We start from the raw sequence: 21,802 nt of genomic DNA, 5'->3' as shown, positions 1-21,802 counted from the left end.
TTCCAATGCCCGGATCAAGTTGTCATTGACAATGGGCCGCAGTTTTCTTGTAAGACTTCCAAGAGTTTGCGTCAGAGTACAACTCTGACCACATTAGTTCAAGTCCTCACAATCCACAAAGAAATGGAAACGCTGAGAGAGTCCAAATTGACAATACTGAAACAGAAGGATTTGCTGGCTATCATGTGCTACCGTACGACACCATGCACGTCCACTGGTGTGAGTGTGGCTGAACTGCTTGTGGGCAGGAAGATAAAGACAACTCATTCAATGCTTGAGAACAATCTAAATTTGTCCTTATATGCCTTCCTAAATGGCTAGACCTGGAGGCTATGAAGAGCAAAGATGCAAAGGAAAAGGAGAAACACAGGTTCTACTTTGACATTCAACATGGCACAAAGCCCCTTCCTCTGCTGAGACTTGACAATCCTGTCCTTATGAAATTGGATCGTCATCACGCCTGGGAGAGACACCTGCCGTCGTAATGGGCGACAGCACGAGTTGTAGGTCTTAGACCATTGAGACTTTATAGGGGGCGTTGCTGAGACGAAACTGTCGTCACCTTCAACATGTCCCTATGCCCGTTGAAGATGAATCAGCGCTGGTGCGTGATGAACAGCATTGTGACGTCGCCACATAACGACCAGACCCTGTTGGTACCACTAAGTCTACCTCACAAACTCCTGTTGCCCTCTTCAGCCTATAAAGGAGGGACTGTTTATCACATGTTCTGGCAGACAGAACAAACCTGTGGACAAATTGAATCTGTGAGTTGGAGTGAACTTTCTGTGTGATTTGTTCAAAAGAAAAATGTTGTTTAGCACAAGTCATCTGCTGTCATTTGTGATTAAGTGAAGACTATTTTGCTTGTAAACGAAAACTCGTTTTGGTAATGTGACATTCTATTTTCACACCTTGGGGGGGCGGGGGGGGGGGGGGGGGGGGGATTCCACTAAAGAAGATTCTAAGAATAAAGGAAGAATTCTGACATAAAGTCAGATTTTTGAGAATCAGAAAAGTCAGAATCTTGGCCATCTTTTTTTTCCCCCTACAGTGGCCCTAATCTGCTTCTGTAGTATTCCTAACACTTTTGCATTGTAATTTTGTTTTGGTTAATAGAAAACAAAACATTTTCTTTTTTTTTTTTTTTTTTTAAGGGAGATGTTATATTTGTTACAAATATACACTATGAAAAGTGTTATTATTCCTTTAAGAGAGTCTTGACATGGCCGTAAGTATGATGCTATGTTGGTTGATGATGCGGGAAAATATTACATTATGCTTTTGTGATGTATGATTGCTTCTGTGACATAGATTGTAACAACTTCTATTGTTTTTCACCTTGTTCCTAAAGTTAGGAGACGCGCTTGAGAATCTTACGAGATAACTTGTTCTGCACCATAGTATTGTTTTACTACACCCCTGGGTCCCATAGTTACACGCCTGGGTCCCATAGAGATAACTTGTTTTGCACCCATAATATTTACCATTAGTTGGCGTCTGTTGCAGCACAGCTCATTTGTCCCATGTGAAAAGCCCTTTTTCAACGGGGCTGAACCAAAAGTAGCTTAAATGTTTGTGATTGGACGGGGCCACGCCGCTTGGGGGCGGAAGTTGGCCTCTCTGCCTCCTGGAGGCGCGTCCCTACAAAAACCAAACATTTCCGGGCGACCAGTGAAGTCCGCTGGTGGATTAAGTACGGTTCGCCCAGCTTTTGTCCTTTTGACGCTTTACTGGAGTGTTGTTGGCTTCCCACTCGTTTGTCACGGTAAGCGATTTTTCATGTCTAAGGCACAACTAGTTGTGCTTAATGTAACGCAGGAATTCTGAGATTGACAAACTCAAATCTAGCATCACGTTACCATTTGTTTGCTTGTTTTTGATATCTGTTTGCTTGCTTTTGTGGGATTGTAATCAATAAATCTTATTTATTCTGCATTTTCTAATCAATAAACATCGTCTATTGAGCAAAAGTGTGCCTGTTACTGATTCCCCGGGAACCTGGAAATTTCGGAAAACAGTTGATATACTGGGGTGTGTAAAACGGGAGATGACAAAAGCAGCATATGATAACCAATGTTGAATAAAGTGTCGCTGTTAAAGGGAAATCACTGGCGTGGACATTATACTATTTATTACAGACTACAATAAAATTGACATTTGTCATGCTGAATTTAAAACTGTTGTAATTCAACAATTAAGTTCTGGAACCTTTTTTTTGTGTGTGTTTTGGGGCTTTTTTTTTTTTTTTTTTTTTTTTTTTTTTTTAATTTAGGTGAGTTCAAAGTCCCCTCAGCAATAACAGTTTTGCAAATGATCACCCCAAACATATAATGTATAATTTTATCCCCTGGCTTTTAACCGTGAATCAGGCTAAACCCTGTTAATGTATTGTTTGTTTGTTTTTTTGCTTGCTTTTGACAACAGTACTGATGTCGTATGTCTCTACTTCAAATGAATTAATTGCCCATTATTGACACAACAGAAAAAACTAACCCAAACAGTTTGTGCGACCCGAGCGTTGCTGTCACGTCATCAGCAGGCGCATGCCCCCCAAAACTTTCACTTGTGCATCCTGAGCTGACTGTGTACCTACACCGCGAATCAATTGTTTCACAGGTAAGGCTAAACCCATGCACAACAATCTTTTTAGATTATAATAAAATATTTAACATGCATGGATTGTAGCTATAAATATTTGACATGGATGTTCTTTTACCCCAACAATAATATTGTAGTGACTTTTCTAATTTCTGCCGAATTGCATGATGGGAGGTTGGTGCAACCATGACAGTGAGTGGTGGTTGCCTGTGGTATATCACGTTTGCCGTGTTCAATCAAGTGTGCTGTTTTTTTGGGGTCGTGTGGTGTATGGGGCACAAGAGCAGCATGTAACATCAGAAGTCAATATCCTATGATTCCTCCCTACGGCGCTTGCCATAATATTTTTTAACAGAAACCCACGAGCTCACAGTATGCTAACTGGTAAAACCTTTCACAAATTACAGTAAGTAGCTTTTTTTATGGAGTTTTCAGTATTTATATAATTTCATATATTGATCGAAAATTACTGTGCCCCTCTTTTGTCGCGTTAGCAGAATTAGCTTCACTGGTCACATATGAGAGGATTCCTGCATCGGTTTGTTAAAGCTATGATATTTAATAGTGGTGTCAACAATAATCGATGCGGCGATGCATCCCGATGCGGGGCATGGACGATTCGATTCGATGCGGGCAACAATCCGAATCGATTCAGCGCATTTAAAAATATATAAGTACGTTCAAAAATCTTCCCTGCGCAATTCCGGTGATGCAACGGATTTGGTTTCCCCATTTGTATTATTATTCACGTTTCATTTTTTTACACACTGCATAACTCTGGTCAAGTTTCCCACCAACCTCGTAGAAGCCAAAATGTCTCCAGATGTCTGCTTTCAATGTCTTAGATGCATCAATAATCTTTCTCGCTCCCTCTTTCTCCGCTTCAGCCATTGTTAAGTTATGTCCTATCTCTTAGAGATTAGATCGTGTGCCCGAACGGGTCGGGTCGGGCCCAAAATGTTAAGCATTCACGTTCGGGTCGGGCCGCCGCGCCGGACTAATAAATTATTTTTAAAAAATGGGATAAAACCGAGAGCAGGCTCTTTGTATTGTGAATTTGCTTGTGCAGGCACATGAAGCAGTGGCGCCGCCTGCTTTTTCTTCTTCTCTTCTGCTGTGGCGCTTGCGATTCGTTACGAAAGACACTTTCATTTATGCACACAAAGGCAACACAAATGTGATCCTTTTGAATCTTCTATGTGTGTCTGCAAATCGCATGTTTTTTTTTAATTTTTATATTAAACTTTCCCAGCGTTATTTCGTTGTGTAAATGCTTTTATAATGATCATAAAAATATGTAGACTATTTAAGCATTAAGAAAACTTACGTTTTTTTTCTGCCAACTGAGAATTCGTAACGAAAGACACTTTTTTATCCACACAAAGGAAACACAAATGTGATCCTTTTGAATCTTCTCCTCTGTGAGTCTGCAAAATCGCGTTTTTTTTTTTTTTTTTTATATTAAACTTTCCCAGCGTTATTTCGTTTTGTAAATGCTTTTATAATGATTATAATGACAACTCGAAGAAATGAAAATAAATTGCTGCTGCTGCGGGGTTTTTTTTCGTGTCACTCCAAGCCGGTCGGGCTGGATTTTTTAGGCCCGATCTAATCCCTACTATCTCTCTGCTCTCTCGATTGCAAAAAACTGATATTTCCTCATGTTGAAACAGATTGTTATGGCTGCTAAAATGCTGCTGCACTTCATTTTAATTCATTATTTTTTATTGTCATGTGGTAGTTACTGATTGCATTTCCAAGTTGATTGCAGATATATAGTGGGCTAGGCCTACATTTTACTTTTGTTCTACATTGCAATTTAGTTGATGTTTTGTTTGCAACTGAATTGATCCCTGGATTGATATTGCGATAAAGATGCTGCTGCGCTACAATATTTTCTTTATCGTTTTCTTTAACATTTACTTGAATATTTTTATTGATGGGTCGTTGTGGCTAAAATACAGTGACTGTTATTACTAATTTTGCACAGGAGTTCAGATGTTGCACTGTGTGAAAGGCTGCTACTCTGTGTAAAAAAAAAAAAAAAAGAAAATAAAGCACTAATTAAATGCTGTGATCTTTTTTTTTAATTTTTTTTAATCTATATATCTGAAAGTATTTTCATTTGACTTCAACCAGGAGTGACACGAGAGCCAATAAAAAGTTGTTTAATGTCTGACCGCTTGTGTTGCCTCATGATTCCCGAAAAATATGCTTTGCATTAGAATTTTAATGCATCCCAGGCTTTAAGACAATGCGATGCATTGCCGAATCGAACCGAATCGTGACCCTCTGAATCGAATTAAATCGTGGCCCTCCGAATCGAATCGAATCGTGAGGGCAGTGCCGATGCACACCTTTAATATTTAATATTGCTTTTGTGTACAAATTGTTATTTAAGAAAATGTATCGTAAAGTACTATAAGTGCACTAAAATAAGTACACAATAGCTAATAAAGGCGCCTGTTAACAGTTGCAGTTTCACCCTAGAATCACTATGATTTGGAATGGCAAAATTTAACATAAAGTCACGTTTTTTTTTTTCTCCTCTATTAAAGGTTATTGACACCAGTTGCCTCAGTACGGCTTCCACATTGAAGCTCACAACGACATAGCCACCTTGTGAGCAGCAATTGCAGATTTTGTTTCAAGAGTCAACGTTCTTCTAACAAACTCACTTTTTTGTACCTTGTGAGCAGCAATTGCAGATTTTGTTTCAAGAGTCAACGTTCTTCTAACAAACTCACTTTTTTGTCCTCTCTTACAGGTTTTTTTTTTTGCCATCACTTGGCGCACGACAGCCTTTCTTCCTGCTGCCACCTACACATTGAAGTCAATCGAGCCACAACCACCTTTACTGGATAAGCAACCATCGCAAACTATTTTTGTTTTAAGATTAATGGTGACTGATTTGATTACAAGTAGTGTAGTCTTTGAAATGTGGGGATGCAAAGAATGTCGAAAATATAAGTGTTTTTGTAAATCATTAAAGTTCTTGCATCACTGGTTGTCAAGTTTAAACTGCCTACGCGTGAACATTAACAACAATAAGTCATTGGAAGTATGCGATATTAAATTCTGTCATACTGTATTTGTTGTTGCAACTCTGTTGAATTAAGTTGGATGAACATTTGTCAATTTAGTCCATGATACACTTAGTGATCATGTCAAAAATAAAACATTATATTATGTTTATCTAACAAGGGTGCCTTATGTTGGCTCAACATGTTTGCTTTATGTTAAAAGGACACAATTGCTAAATAATGAAGGAAAGCAATTTAAACAGGTGCAAATTCCCTACTTCTTTAATGTCAGTTCAACATGTTATTTTTTGGGGTGAACATGAGTGCCTTATGTTGGCTCAACAAGAGTGCGTTATGTTCGCGCAACATGAGTGTCTAATGTTAGCTTGACATGCGCTTTGTGTGAAAAGGACACAATTGCTAAATGCTGAAGGAAAGCAATTTAATAAGGAGCAAATTACATTATTTTTTTATGTCGGTTCAACATTTGATTTTATTGGGGTGAACATGGTTGCCTTATGTTGGCTCAACAAGAGTATGTTATGTTCGCTCAACATGAGTGCCTAAAGTTGGCTAGACATGCGTGCTTTATGTTAAAAGGACACAACTGTTAAAGGCTGAAGGAAAGCCATATTATTAGGTGCAAATTCTTTCCATAATTTTTTTATGTCAGTTCAATACCCCATTTTTTTTTAGTGCAGAGGTATTGCGAATATTGCGATAACTAGATAGTAACCTTTTCTTTGTGTGAAACTCATTTAATGTTGTGAATCAACCTTTACAGTTGTTAAAATTGCTCCCGTTATTGCATTAGTTCCCTTCTGTCTACTTTCGACATGTGTAAGTTTTAAAACAGTTTCATCATTTAAGATAAATTTAAGTGAAGATTTTGCCAATTTCGGAGCATTTTAGATAAAAAGTTAGTTAGGTTCGCTCGTAAGGTTCTCTACAACAGAGCCTTCCTGAGAAGTCTACTGCTTTAAGATGGCGGCTGTTTACTAACACATCTAGTTCTTTTTACATGTTGCTAATGCCACCGTTGCATTTAGTTCGATATATATGTGAGATCTACAGTAGCATCATGTGGGCGTAGTTTGCAGGCTATCGGCTACAGTCAGGTATTACTGGAGCCACCTAGCATCGCGTTTGCAACAGCCTCCCCACTCCTGCTCTGCTCTCTCGTCTCTGTGAGTCCATCTCTCTCTCTTTTGTCGCGACCAACATAGTAACGCATAGTAACGCACGCCTTTCCCGCCTCAGTAACGGCGTAGCCAAGATGAGAAAAGTATAAGATTACTCACTACTGAAAAAAATAACGCCGTTATATTCTAACGCCGTTATTAACAACACTGGCTGAAACCTTGAATATTTTAGGTGAATTCTATAAAGTACAGGTGTAAGTTGTTGGCACTCACCTGAGGTTCCATTAGTTGGTGTGGGGGGAGTTCCTAAGTAAATAAAAGAGACAAAATGTGATTAAATCAACTTGAATATATCAAAGTATATAATTGACTTATAAATTGGGTTGGGCATCATTTGAAATTGAACGATTCCAGTTCCGATTTCGATTCCACGTTTCGATTCCGGTTCCGAACGATTCTCGTTTCCGATTCTTTTAAGAGACAGAGTCAAAAAAAAAAGGCAAGGTCAAAAAAATTGCATAGTCTATATTAACGTCTTAACTTTTTGATGATTTTTTAAATTATATGAAGTTCTCACAGGGCTAATTTTAACTTGTATATACATAGCAGTCTTTCAACTTGGGCATTTTTTTCCCGCTCAGCAGTCAAGGCAACGAAACATGAAATCGAAATTTAAAAATTCAAACAATTCCAGGAATATCGGAGTGATAGAACCAGTTCCCATCGATGTTTGATGCCCAACCCTACTTATGAATGAATGATGTGTCCTGAAACCATAAATATTTTAGGTGAACATTGTAGGTATACTGGGGGAAAGTACAGGTGTGATGTATGAGAGCTAATTTGGTGTAGTGGGAGATCCTAAGTAGAGCAGGGCGGTAAACCGAAAATTTACCGTCACCGAAATTCTTAACGATGACCGACGTAATTTTGACCATGTCGGTAAATTCGGTAAATTAATAAAACAAGAAAATATAGTCTTTTCATCCCGCTTTGATTCTGTGTTGTCCGTCTATGTTCATTCCCCTTTAAGAAACCGCCAATGGGCTTACGTAGGGAGTCACGTGATCATCAAGGAGCCAATCAAACAAAAGCCCAGTAAGCTAACGCTAGCAGCTAACGCTACAAGCAAAACGTGATGGAGTGTGGCTTAAGAGAGGTTCACCAAACTTTTAACCGACATTTAGTAGACTCTTAGTGGCATCCAGACGGGCTTTCACCCGCTGTCCTCCCTGCTGTTCTCACAATTTCCGGAGATGGTGCTTTCAGTGCTTTCTACTGGTAGCCAGGCTAGCGCTAGCTAGCGGCTAACGCTACAAATGAACGTGATGTAGTCGGATAGCGGCTCTAACTTGTCGAAACGGCTGAACTTAATGAGTGGATTGGGCACGGACTGCATCTAGCAATTACTATGTGGCATTATTTTGTATCTGTCTGTGTGTGATTCCTCTGATAGCTTTTGTGATGGTAAAGCATTCAGCTTAAAGTACAATCCAACGGCGAAACTTATAATGACCGAGAAATGGCCCCAGCTATTTTTCTGTATGTGCTTATTTCTGTGTCATTATTGCTATCATAAAATCTTAAGCGTTTCATTTGAAGAAGATCAATATAGCTTTAATGTGTGTGTGTCTCTCTCTGTTTGTTTGGGGTTTCATTTGTGCGTGCATTTATTAAAAAATGCACTGGGGGGGACCCTGAAACCATAATGTAAACACTTGTATTTAATAATTATGTCACAGCAGCCATTAACAAGTTGTCTTTTTGAAGTGTACTGTTCAAGCTGCAAGTCATTTGTGTTACAATGACATGTTTGCACAGGCATATTGATTTTGATAATGTACATTGTTCAAGTCATACACGCTGTTATAAATGTTCATACTTGAATTCTTATTGCTTACATTACATTTTTATAAACTTAATGTTTAGACTGCATGTACAATTGTTAAATACAGTATATGAAATTGAATGCTGGTAAATAAATCAACAAGAAACAGTTAATCTGTATTTCATGCATTGATTCAGATTTTCAAATTATATAACAGTACGCTTGGGCGAATTTATCGTCATTTATCGTTATCGAGATAAATCTGCTCAATTTATCGTGATACATGTTTAAGGCCATATCGCCCAGCCCTAATCCTAAGTAAGTAAGAGATATATGAATTCAAATATATTTAATATCATTTTAATTGACTTATGATTGAATGATATCTACCCGAAACCTTGAATATTTTAGGTGTATTCTATAGGTATACTGGGGTAAAATGTGTAGAGTACAGGTGTGAGTTGTGGGCACTCACCTGAGGTTCCATTAGTTGGTGTGGGGGGAGTTCCTAAGTAAATAAAAGAGATAAAATGTGATTAAATCAACTTGAATATATTAAAGTATATAACTGACTTATCAAAGAATGATTAGTCCTGAAACCATGAATATTTTAGGTGATCATTATAGGTATAGTGGGGTAAAGTACAGGTGTGATGTGTGGGGGGTAAACTGCTGTAGTGGGATATCCTAATTAAAAGATAAAATGAAATTAAATCAATTTGAATTTATATAATTGACATATGATTAGTCATTCTATCATTAGTTGGTGTGGGGGGAGAGCCTAAGTAAATAAAAGAGATGAAATGTTATCAAATCGACTTGAATATATTAAAGTATATAATTGACTTATGAATGAATGATGTGTCCTGAAACCATTAATTTTTCAGGTGAACACTATAGGTATACTAGGGTAAAGTACAGGTGTGATGTGTGGGAGCTTACCTGGTGAAGGGAGAGATCCAAAGTACATAAAAAATAAAAAATGTTATTAAATCAATTTGCTTTTATGAAAGGGTTTAATTTGCTTCTGAAATACTATTTCAGTTGAATACAAGGTATACTGTGGTGAAATGTGTAAAGTAAAAAATTAATTGGAAGACATGCAACCTTATTTTAGGTTAGGTTTTGCTGAAATAATTACTGCTATACTGGAGCAAAAACTTGAATGAGCGTAATCTGATTATTGTAGAAACTAGTGTTGTATCGGTCGTGAACGATTCGTTCTTTTTGAACGAATTGTTTGGGTGAACGAGACCGAACTAATCATCTTCTGCACTGATTCGTTCTATGAAGTTGGGTCCCTTATTATCTGCGTGGGAGGGCGTTGAGCAAGCGGCAGCGTCTACTGACATAGCACACGACCAATCAGACGCCAGCCTCATCGCGGGCAGGGGAGGGAGCGGAAACAGAATCAGGGCGTCTGTCACTCACTTCCACGTGTGGCCAATAAGCAGCCAGCATGCAGGCAGGGGGCAAGACTGAGTTATGTCACTTCCCGTTCACTGACTCTCCGTCCTACCGAGAATGCTTAGATGATTCGTTCTGCTAGACTGCTACGCTAATTTATAGTCAGCCTACACCGGCAGTCACGCAGCAGCGCTGCGGCAGTGAACGAGCTAACGACTGAAAGGAAAGGGCTTTATCACATATTCTTTCATGTTGAGCCTATCATATGCTACTCAAATGCACAAAAATCACCACATAAACACAGTGAGCAAAGTTTACTGTGCTTTTCTCGACAGACTCGAGACCACATATGACGACATTGTATCCACTTTACAGTACGTTAAAACTTTCGCCAGTAGCTACAAGGCGATAAGGCTGAGCTATGGATACGTCGCGGGGGCGGGCGAGAAAGCTGTCAAGAGACTAGCTGGACTTCATGGCAGCGAAATTTATCTAATCTGTGCCTATGGAAAATTACTATTTAGTATGATCACCATAATACTGATTTGCTATGAAACGGTAGTTTCATGACATATTTTTCCGAGTTTTTTTTTTTTCCGTGTCACAGCTTGTCGGGTTGGGGCGCAAATTAATTAACGTTGAGTCCATCCTGTGCGACTAAAGCGTCCAAAAATTAAACGCGGGGACGTAGGATGTATATATACATGTATGTCTCCATTTTCTTAACATACCAATGAGAGTGGAATGGTTACATTGTAAAGAGCAAACGATTCTCTTTTCGTCTGCATTTGGCGATCTGAGATCGGGAGGGGATGACTGCGTGGAGTTGATGGGATTATTTATATATTAATACCAGTGCAAAAATGACATTTCAACACGATTTTTAGGTAATATTTTTTCGAGTGTTGTTTTATTTATTTATTTTCGTGTCAGAGAAGCCAAATAATAATAATAATAATAATAATAATAATACATTTTATTTATAACGCTGATTTAATATTTATTAATATACATAATATATTGATTATTTATTAATATTTTTTATATTTTCTTATTTGTGTGCAATAAATCTCACTCAACCGGAAAAAATAGCCGAAGACAGTTTATTTAAATTCCACATTTATTTGTTCTTCAGCCGAAATGATTTGGTGGTATATCAAATGGCTTTCACGAGCAGCCAGCTCACGTAAACACGCATTTAAACCACGAATACGGAAGGGAGCGTACACGTAATTTAGCGTGATTGAAAAAGTTTGTGCTTAAAAAAAGGGGAAATGTTTAACCGTTTCCTATATCAAAGTGAAGCAAGCACAAGCCATGGCTTTGATCCCATAGAAATATGATAGACGCGGAAATTCTCATTGCTGCAGCGGCTGGGCTGCAGAGACGAGGCAGTGAAAAAAAAAGAAAGAAAAACACAGTCTGTTACTCACTTCTAATCTACGAAGAGAGCGGCCAATGAAAAGCCTGTGTACTGTGGAAGAGGGGGAGGGACCAAGCCTTCCTGTTTAGTTATATATGCTAAGCGGTCTTTTGGTGATTCGTTTGGCAACGTCACTTCCCGTTCACTGACCGAACGATTCATTTGGGCGGTTGTGGGTGGGGGGGATGAGGAGGGCAAACGATTCGTTGAACGATTTGTTTGAACAAATCTTTTTACTGAACGAACCGGAATTGATTCGTTTCCTCAGGTGAACGACTTTTCCCGTCACTAGTAGAAACGAGCAATGATTTTTCAAAACCAGTAGTCAGATTAAAGTTAGTTTCCTTAGTGTCTGGTGCGTTACTATTTTGTTATTGCCTCATAACGTATGTACTGTAGACATCTACGGAGAGCATTTCTAATGCAAAATTTTGCTCTTGAGTTTGGGTGTGACATCACATGTCACGTTTTCTCATCGGAGGACAGAAAAATACGGGTTACATGCATTACCATGCTGTGTGAGCGCTGAGAGTCTGCGGCCAAAACAACATAGCCTACTGTGGCTACCTCGTCAGGACGCAAACAATGAAAGAGGCAGGAGAGATACCACAAACGGCTGCATTTGCCCACTGGAGATAAAGCCATTACTTCACATTTTTGTCCAGTAAAGATGACAAAAAATATCTCCGTGCGTTGCAAACTTTGCGCTGGCTCAAAAACACTGTCAACCGCTAAAAACCCCACATCCAATTCAAGGAACATCTTGGAATTACAGCACAGCATGATTCAACTCGAACCAAAGGCAACAGGTATCGAGACAGCCAGCACTTATACAGTTTGTAACCAGCCTTTAGGTATACTTCATAGTTACTGTTTGTCACCATAGGTGGAGTTTGACATTTGTGGAAGGGGGGATGGGGGGCACAACATGTTGATGACCCTGAAACGCAGTGTCAGCAATAAAATGAATTCACTATATACTGTATATATTTGCAGTATATTAGTGAGGAGCAGCAGTATTTGCACCCCTTGTGTTTTACACCCACTTGGAAAAAAGGATAAGGTCTGAAATTTCAATCATAGGTTCATTTCCACTCGTAAAGACATAATCTAAAAAAACATTTTTAAAAATCCGGAACTTATTGTATGATTTTTCAATAATTTATTTGTAATTTACTTGGATTTATCAGTATTTTTACCCCTGAGAAAATCAGTGCTAATATTTAGTGCAGGAGACTTTTTTTGCAATTATGGAGGTCAGACGCTTTCTGTGGTTCTTGACCAGGTTTTCTCATTGTCATGTTGGAAGATCCAGCCATGACTCATCTTCAAGTCTCTGACTGAGGGAATGAGGTTGTGGCTCAAAATCTGACGATGCATTTCACCATTCATCCTGTACATGAATGGTGATTCATCCTCTGCTTTATACAGTACAGTCGTTCGGGATGGGAATCGAGAACCTGTAAGAACCGGTTCCGCGTGTTTCAATTCCAAGGAATTGTTTGGCAGTTTATTTAACGATTCTCTTATCGATTCCAACCAGCACTAATTACGTCACGTAACTTATGCATGTCACGTACGCTAGATTCAGCAAGTACTACTACGTGATTAGGTTACGCTGGTTTAGCATTGGGAATTGCAGCTGTAAACATAACAATGGCACTGCGTAGGTTGAACCGCTCGAAAGTGTGGCTTCACTTCACGAGGAAAAATGGCAGCAAAGCGACCTGCAGTCATTGCAAGGAGAGAAATAACTGCGTCGTGAGGGAATATGACCGATATGCAGAAACATTTGCGTACAAAGCATGCAATCATTTTAAATGAGTGTCACGTTTTTGTACGCTTCGGACCTATGCATTGCAACCCGGAAGTAGCGGCTACAGTAGCCAAGGTGTGATCACGTCTGCGCTTACTATGGAAGGAAACTCTGGTAAGTACTGCCTAGGTGTTTCTTTGTGAAGGATGCAACGCTATCTTTGTGCTATTAAACGAATGCCGTCGGCATTTCATGTTGAAGATGACCGTGACCAGAGAGTGAGCCTGGCTGGCTCAGAGGCTGACAACTCTCGCTCCTGCTGCTCACTACCTGCTCTCGCTTCTCCTTTCATCGAGGCAGGCAAAAGTAAAAAGCCCCAGGCCAGGGTAGATGAATGTCGCCAAGCAGCAGTGTTGGGAGTAACGCAGTTATTTTTTCAGTAACGGGGTAATCTAACTAATTACTTTTTCCGCCGTTACAACGCCGTTACCGTTACTGACGGTCAAAAGCGGTGCGTTACTTACTCTAAATAAATTGAAGAAACTACCAGCCGTGTCGAGTCGACTCTCTGCTCTGTTGATTTGTCATCCAAGACTTGGGGTGCGTTCAGGTTCGAGAATAGCGCACGTACTTTTGACTCCAAGCTGTTTGTCCCTGCTCATTCAATTAGACAATGCTTTCCAAAGTTTGGTAACGTGTCTGTGTTTGCTACACCTGATGCTAGCCTCATTCCCATCTCCCACTGCCAGCTAGCAATAATTCTGCTTCCATCTTGAGGACGGCAGACGCTTTGTAGGTTATGTGAATTGTCGGGAAACGAGCCTACCTGAATGCACCCCCTCGAGAGATGCGATGGAAGTGATTGTGATTGGCTGTGGGTTAGAGTCATGTGTCGTGGTAAGCCAATCAGAGCCGGTGATTTCACAAGCAAACCGGAACAGCGCGTGCGGCCAACACACACATGCAAATCAGATGCACAGGGTCGGGATGGCAGAGCATTCGGAAGAAAAATTGTCCTTTAAGAGGTGGAGACACTATTTCAAGTTTGTCGAAATTAAAGGAAAGAACCTGCATGTAATGTGTAATTTATGCATTTATGTAAGCAATTCAAATCTGCTGAGGCACCTAACAAGTCAACTACCTGTCTGTTCTTCTCTATTCCACTGACTCGAATACTGCTCAGAAAATTTCAAATTCTTTGACATACAACAAGTTCTTTTTAAAGTAACGGAAATAGTTACTTTCCCTGATAACTAGTTACTTTTACTATAGAGTAATTCAGTTACTAACTCAGTTACTTTTTGGAAGAAGTAGTGAGTAATTTAACTAATTACTTTTTTAAAGTAACGTGCCCAACACTGCCGAGCAGTCACTAAGTTTGTTGTTAAGGGCTTGCATCCATTTGCTATAGTAGATGCCCTTGAATTTCGGTAGGTGAATGTACTCAATTGTGGAGGAAATATTCAATTTTGACAATATGACTTAGCACAACTGGAGGATATCCAAGTTAACAAGATGTTTCACTCATTATTTTTCATTATATTTCCTAGGGAGATGACCAAGATTCTCAATCCAAAATACAATGCCCCAAAAAGAGAAAGCTTAGCGAACCCATTGATCCCTGCATGGTATGCTGTCGAAAAGGGAAATCTGATCACTGAGCTGAAACAAGTGTCAAAGGCAGCCATCACTGCTGATGGATGGACAAGTTTTAGTCAAGATCATTACCTCACAGTTACTCTGCACTTTGTCAGTGTATTGGAAAAAAAAAAAAAACACCAGTAACATTTTCTATGACCTTTTTATGACCTTGTAACCTTTTTTGTGACCAGTCAGCAATGGCCAGGCTAAGGAAAAGGCGCTTAAAACCAAAGCCGTGTACCAAGCTCAGACAGGCTCAGCTGTAGCGGAGGAGATCAATGACATCCTCGAGGAATATGGTGTCAGGGAAAAGGTTGTGGCGGCTACTGTTGACAATGCAGCTAACATGGATGTAGCTATCAAAATGCTGCAAATTGTGAAATATGCCATGTTTTGCTCATACGTTTCACCTGGGAGCACAGAAGCTGTACAATTGCACTATTTCCAACTGGGCAGCACAAATTCATGCAGTCATTGTTTGGAAGAAGAGGTCCCACATGGCAAAAGTTGTATTTAAATAGAAACACCTTCACAAGGAGCGTCAAGGAGAACATCTGGAATTATCTTTCCAAACGCTACCAGGTACATTATTTCTCTTAAATGAAATAAGAGCAGTAAATAATTCAGATAATGTCACCCTGTCCCCCTTTCTCCTGTTCTCCCTTTTGAAATTTAAGGGAACTGATATCCAGAGATTCCTGGAGGAGGCAACCAGCATGGACCCCTGATTTAAATCCAAAGTGAATAATGGTGAAGCAGTATCTGGGAAGCAGCAATCACTGCAAACACAGTGGCAGCAACCGATGAGGTATTTGAATTTGCCTATGTCTTTTGATTGCATTTTATTACATTGTGAGAGTGAGACCTTTCATTCATGGCTCTATATTAAAAGTTAATTTTGTATTTTGTTTATATCACCTCTCAAGCTCCCGGAGCAAGGAGAGACGCAAAGGGAACGCTCTGAAGATGGAGAGGAGGAAGAAGTAGATGAAGACTTTGTATGGTTAACTAACAAATTTTTGTGATGCCCATATACTGTATATTTGCTTCATGTTGATTTAATTTCAGGCACTAGCACCACCAGTAAAGCAGAAAAGGACAGCCTTGGAGGAACTCTTTAAAGAAGAGGAGAGCGAGCTGAAATTATTTGGAAAAATTGGAGCCCCTTGATAGTGGATCAGGAGACCCAGTTGTAGCATGCCCTCCATCCCCTCCAAGGATAGGGCCACACTATGGTGGTGGAAAAAAACGAGTTACTCTGCCCCTGCTGTCTGGACTAGCTGAACATTTTCTGTGTGTGCAGGCTTCCTCCACCCCATCTAAGAGGGTGTTCTCCCCTGTTGGAGACACCGTAAGTAAGTCCAGAAAGAGCACATATCCTTCCTGAAAAAGGAGACATGCTTATTTTTCTGCAAAAGAATTGTTAATTTTGCACAATTGCTCTACCCACTGTTCTTTTTTGTTTGACAGTATTATCTTTAATATTTTTGAGTGCTATTAGCTCAAATGTCCTTTTAAAAAGTTTTTTTTATTTTTATTACAAGAATGTTACAGTAAAATGTTACACATTCTTGTGTATTTGCCAGTTCCGCATTGCCACAGTTAGCATCAAGGCTTTGGTCCTCTTTTGACTTTGTGAGTCGTGCACTGTAAAAAATTTCAGCGTAAAATAACGGTAAAGAGCTGGCAGCAGGGTTGCCATTTATATACTGTTCTTCTACAGTCTTGGTAATGTAAAAATGTAAATGTAAAAATGTTTCACAGTAATCCAGAAAAACTTGATTCCTGTATTTATAGAAAAAACAATAAAAGTCCGTCAGCAGGATTGCCATCACCAGACTGTTATTTTACAGTCTTGGTATAAAACTGTTGATTCCTGTATTTATAGAAAACACAGTAAAAGTCCGTCAGCAGGATTGCTATTAACAGACTGTTATTTTACAGTTTTGGTAATGTAAAAATATTTGTCTGTAATCCAGGAAAAACTGTATATTCCTGTATCACAAGAATTCACAGTAAAGAGCAGGCAACTGAGGAGCTGCAGTATGCTGCATTTTTAACGATATACTGTGTTTTAACAGTATTATCTGGGAAAATGACTTTACAGTCCATGAATGCATATATTTCCGTCTAGTACAGAAAGAAATGCGGATGTCAGGTTCGAAACAGAACAGGTTTTGTTTCATCGTGTTGGCAGGCAGTGAAAACTGACAGGAACTAGATAGATGGTGCAGTCGGGTCGTGTAGGTCAGGCCGGAGATCTGGCGTAATCGGGTCAAGCAGGACAGGCTGGGTCAGAAGTGGTGATCGGTCAAGGACAAACGACGAGCAGGAGTGTGCTGGATCGTTGACAAACTGATACCGACTTTGGGAGGCCGTGCCTTTCTTTTATTTTTTATTTGAGCAATGTGGAAACCTTTCTCCATTAGGTGAAAACTTTCAATAAATACAAAAAGAAAATGTCAACAGTTGCATTTGACTAAACAATTCAACATTAACATTGAATCTCTAGCACTTAAACTACAACTATTTTAGAACAGTCAATTAACTCTTTAAATTGCACACAGTCAATAACTAATTTCAAATTAGTGTTTAAATCTCTCATTTTTAAATATTTATACTTTTATACCATAAAAGGATAAATTCATTAAATTACATTGTTTTAATTAACACAATAACAAAAAGTGAAAGCTAGAATACATTAAATGTCAATGTCAATATTAAACCAGTGTCTCAATTCTCAAATCCCAAATTACCTCTAAAATATATACTACAATTGTCCAAACATTTCCACCGGTGAGTCAAGCCATGTGGTAATGGCCGCTGCTGGCACATTTCATCTTTTAATTCTGCTGCTTACCGGCTGCCTCTCTGGTTACCTTTTGCCAACGTCTCCAGCTGAACAGGACTGCAAGTTTCAATAGCCAAACCAGGGTGCCATCTTCCTTTCCTGCTTTTATAGCTCTGGGTTGCTTATGGGTTGATTGGCCAATCTCTTCCAGCTATGCATCGTTTCCATAGTGCTTGCATGCCGGTGATTTTCCAGTTCACGCCCTGGTTGTCTGCTCAATGCTTTTTTGTTGATGTTTATCAGGGTTTGAGTTTACAATGGTTGAAAAATAATTGACCATGTTGTTCTTCAATATGAAGACGTAAGAGTTTGTAAAAAAAATTGAAGCAAAAAAGCACCTGTCTAATTTACTCCAAATGTAAACATTGGTCACATGTGTGACGTGGGGACAAAGTTTGTCACAGCCAGTGACGTTTCCACAGTAATTCACCGCCATACCACTAGATTGGTGTGGCTTTGTCTTTGAATGGTTTTGGGGGACTCTTGTCAAATTCCTTTAATTTTCCACCGGTCATTGACAGCAATGGCAATGGAGATGGAACGTGTGCATTTGCAGCTGCAGCTAATTAATATTAAACAACAAATGTTGTCAATACAAATGTTGAAGCGTAGGCGACACAGAAGTCGTTTGCGAATGTTTGAAAATTGTGTTGTTGTTGTGCTGAACCGGAAACAATGTTCTGAGCAGACCAATCACAGTCCTTCGACGTTCACGTCACGCGCATTGATGTGATGTGTAGTCAGGACTTTTTAGAGGTGCACATCAGGCTATGGCGTAGGGTCGTAATCGGGTCCGCGTTTATGGCGTAGATCTGCCGTCACCACTACGCAGAAGCATAAATCAGCCTACAGGGTGATGGAATGCTACAATTTTTGGAGAAGGGCCAGTTTAGATCAGAGTAGGGATACAACAAGAAACATAACATATGAGTAGAATAGAATTGAGGTGACGTCAAATAATATAATAATATAGCGTATAGGCCAACCAAACATCCAGTCTGGTGTTTGCGTCGATGTGATTGTGTTGTAGTCTGAGGTTCAACACCCATACATCATCCGGTACAGCTAACGCTAATGCATTTAGCTAACATTTGCAACATCAAAATTTAAAACTACTAACAATCAAAACATAAACATAATAAATATAAATATAAATAGAGAAATAATTAAAAATTAATTGTATCGTATTATAACTCCACTGTTGGATACATATGAGACACTTTTATTTATTTCCCCCAAAAATTCTCTCAGCTGCATCTTTTGCAAAACAATCAAAAACTGCCCTCTACTGGCACTCCAGAGGAATTAACATCAATATTATATATCGCTATCCAGCATTCTCAGAACTTTAGTTTGATATAAAACGTTTTAGGTAATATGAGTAAGACTTAATTAACTTACTGTTTATAAATTGGTATACATAAATCCCAATATGAGTTGAACAACAAGCAATGAGTAGCAGCAAATTTCATCTAAAGTCATCCTCTGAAGAGTCTCCAACATCCAAATTATGGGTAATTAGGTCCTCCAGGATTTGTTGGCAAATTATTTGCGGTGTCTAGTTATTTTAATTTAAATTGGCAAAAAACATAGTCTATATTGCCACAATGCTCCAAATTTCCAGTCAAAACTCAGTTTCCAAAAAATACGGTAGTGTCATGTAATTGAAACATTAACATACCGTTTACAGCATTTGTCTTGTTGCTTTAATGTTGGTAACCCACAATGCATTGCTAACTACCCACAATGCATTGCTAACTACCCACAATGCATTGCTAACTACATAATAAACTGTTTAACATAAAAACGGTATTTTAGTGTACAAAATTGGCCGTAAATTTACAGCAATTTTTTACAGTGTGAGTTTGTAAGGTTGTGACTTCTAATTAAACAAACTAGATGCCAATCAAAATGTTTGTTCTTCTTTTTCCCCAAATTACAATCGATAAGAGAATCGAAAAAGAATTGAATCATTGAGCAATATCGATAATGGAATCGGAATCGTAAAAATCGTATAAATTCCTATCCCTAACAGTCATCCTGTCCCATTTGCCATAAAACATGAGGTTTCCACCCCCATACTTCACAGTGGGGATGGTGTTCTTGGGATTGTACTCATCTTTCTTTTTCCTTCACTCAAGACAAGTAAAGTTTGCACCAAAAAGTTCTATTTTGAACTGATCTGACCACATGACTTTCTCCCATGAACCTTTTACATCATTCAGATGGTCCCTGGCAAACTTCAGACGGGTCTTCACATGTCCTGGCTTCAACAGGGGAACCTTCTGAGCAATGCATGATTTTAAACCATTGCCCCATAGTGTTCTACTGACAATAGCCTTTGAAACTGTGCATCCAGCTCGTTTTAGGTCATTGACCAGCTCCTGCCTTGTAGTTCTCGGCAGAGCCCTCACTTTTTTCTTTATGAGTGATGCCCCACGAGGAGAGATTTTACATGGAGCCCCAGTCCAAGGTAGATTATCAGTCAGGTTTAGCCTTTTCCACTTTGTAACAATTATTGCAACTGTTGATTTATTTTCTCCAAACTGCTTTCCAATTGCTCCATAGCCTTCTCTTTTGAAAGCTCTCTGGTCTTACCCATGGTAGCAGTTGGATAATGACTGACTGTGGGTTGTACAGGTGGGAATATTGAGCTCAAACGGGTGGTGGGTGGTTACTCATGGGTTAAGATGGACTTTTTTAAAGGTACACTGACATCTCTTTGAGTGTCATAATTAGTGCTGATTCTCTGGGGTACAAATACGTAGGAACCCCAGTAAATTACAAATAAATGATTTTTTAAAAAATCATGTGATTTCTGGATTTATTTTTTAGATTATGTCTCTATGAGTGGAAACTCATCTATGATTGAGATTTCAAACATCTACCTAATTTCTAAGTGGGTGAACTTGCAAACACTTCTGCTCCTCACTGTATATTTATCCATCTATCTATCTATCTTGTCTGTCTGTCTGTCTGTCTGCATATGTATATATATATAAGAGCTGTCCCGACTAGTCGACGTTGTCGACGTCATCGATGACGTAAATGCGTCGACGGGCAAAACATACCGCGGACGGGTAATGACGGGTTAAAAAAAATTACATGCAGATAAAGTTTAGAATGGCAGGTGCTCGCGATACAAGTGGTTGTTACTGGCACCCCCAAGGGTGTTATTTCAATGTGACCGGCGTTGTCAGATTGAGCGAAGAGGAAGAAAGTGGGCGAGCGAGAGACAGGGAGCGAAATCGGCGAGTTGGAAAAGTGCGCGGCTAGCGCCGAGTTGAGTGGCTTCATCCCCCACGTTTTTGTTTTGGTCAATAAAAGTATCCTTAAAAAGCCATCCGACGCCTCTCGGTGTTTTTATGCACGCTGCCGCCTTCCCAAGGAGGAAATCGGACATACGCAGATGAACCGACGACAACGAGCCAAGTGAATCGCCGGTGAGGAGTTGAAAACACCGCCAATTTCCAAAAAGGGCAGAGATGGTTACACGTGAAAGCGGCATAAAGACAAAAAAGCGGACCAGAATAACCAGAGCCTGGAATTATTTCAAGGAAAATATGGAGGATGCCACTGTGCGTATGTACTCTTTGCTAAGCTGAGCTCGCATACCACGGTAGCACGTCGGCTATAAACGAACACTTGAAGCGCTGTCACCCAAGTATAATTTTCGAAGACAACAAGAAACAACAAGCTAGCGGATTGTAAGTCCATACAACTCTCTAACAATTTTTTAAATGGAAGTTTCCTTTATGTGCGTCGTATTAACGCGCATTTTTATTTAATAAAATAATTAATATAATTATATATATATTTTTTAATTATTATTAAATTTATTAGGATCATGGAAGCTCCCACTTAGGGAAAATATATACATATATCCTATATATACAGTGGGGAGAACAAGTATTTGATACACTGCCAACGGGAAAACCCATTGGCAGTGTATCAAATACTTGTTCTCCCCACTGTACATAATATAAAAAATATATATCGAAACACCACTGGCCTGCTTACTGTAATCCATGACTGCACTAATTACACTAGTTATTTAATATTATATATATATTATATATATAATAATCATAATATATAATATATACATTATATATTATATATTTACATAT

The 21,802-nt window shown here is 39.1% G+C and overlaps 1 protein-coding gene and 1 long non-coding RNA gene across 2 annotated transcripts in view; both read right to left on the bottom strand.

The window, feature by feature from the left end:
* Nucleotides 1–21,802, bottom strand: part of LOC130929421 (bile salt-activated lipase-like) — a 50,893-nt gene that overhangs the window by 17,335 nt on the left and 11,756 nt on the right. Inside the window, exon 3 of the mRNA XM_057856527.1 lies at nt 7,040–7,072. Within this exon, the coding sequence (XP_057712510.1) occupies nt 7,040–7,072 (33 nt within the window). The remainder of the gene's footprint in view (nt 1–7,039; nt 7,073–21,802) is intronic.
* On the bottom strand, nt 7,079–21,542 carry LOC130929599 (uncharacterized). Its single transcript, XR_009066926.1, has 3 exons — nt 9,537–21,542; nt 9,070–9,102; nt 7,079–7,236 (listed from the first exon to the last, which is right to left on the bottom strand). It is a non-coding gene; the product is annotated as an uncharacterized LOC130929599 (long non-coding RNA).

This window comes from Corythoichthys intestinalis, chromosome 14 (assembly GCF_030265065.1).
Source record: "Corythoichthys intestinalis isolate RoL2023-P3 chromosome 14, ASM3026506v1, whole genome shotgun sequence".
Classification (NCBI taxonomy): domain Eukaryota; kingdom Metazoa; phylum Chordata; class Actinopteri; order Syngnathiformes; family Syngnathidae; genus Corythoichthys; species Corythoichthys intestinalis.
This window is presented reverse-complemented; position numbering and strand designations above follow the sequence as displayed.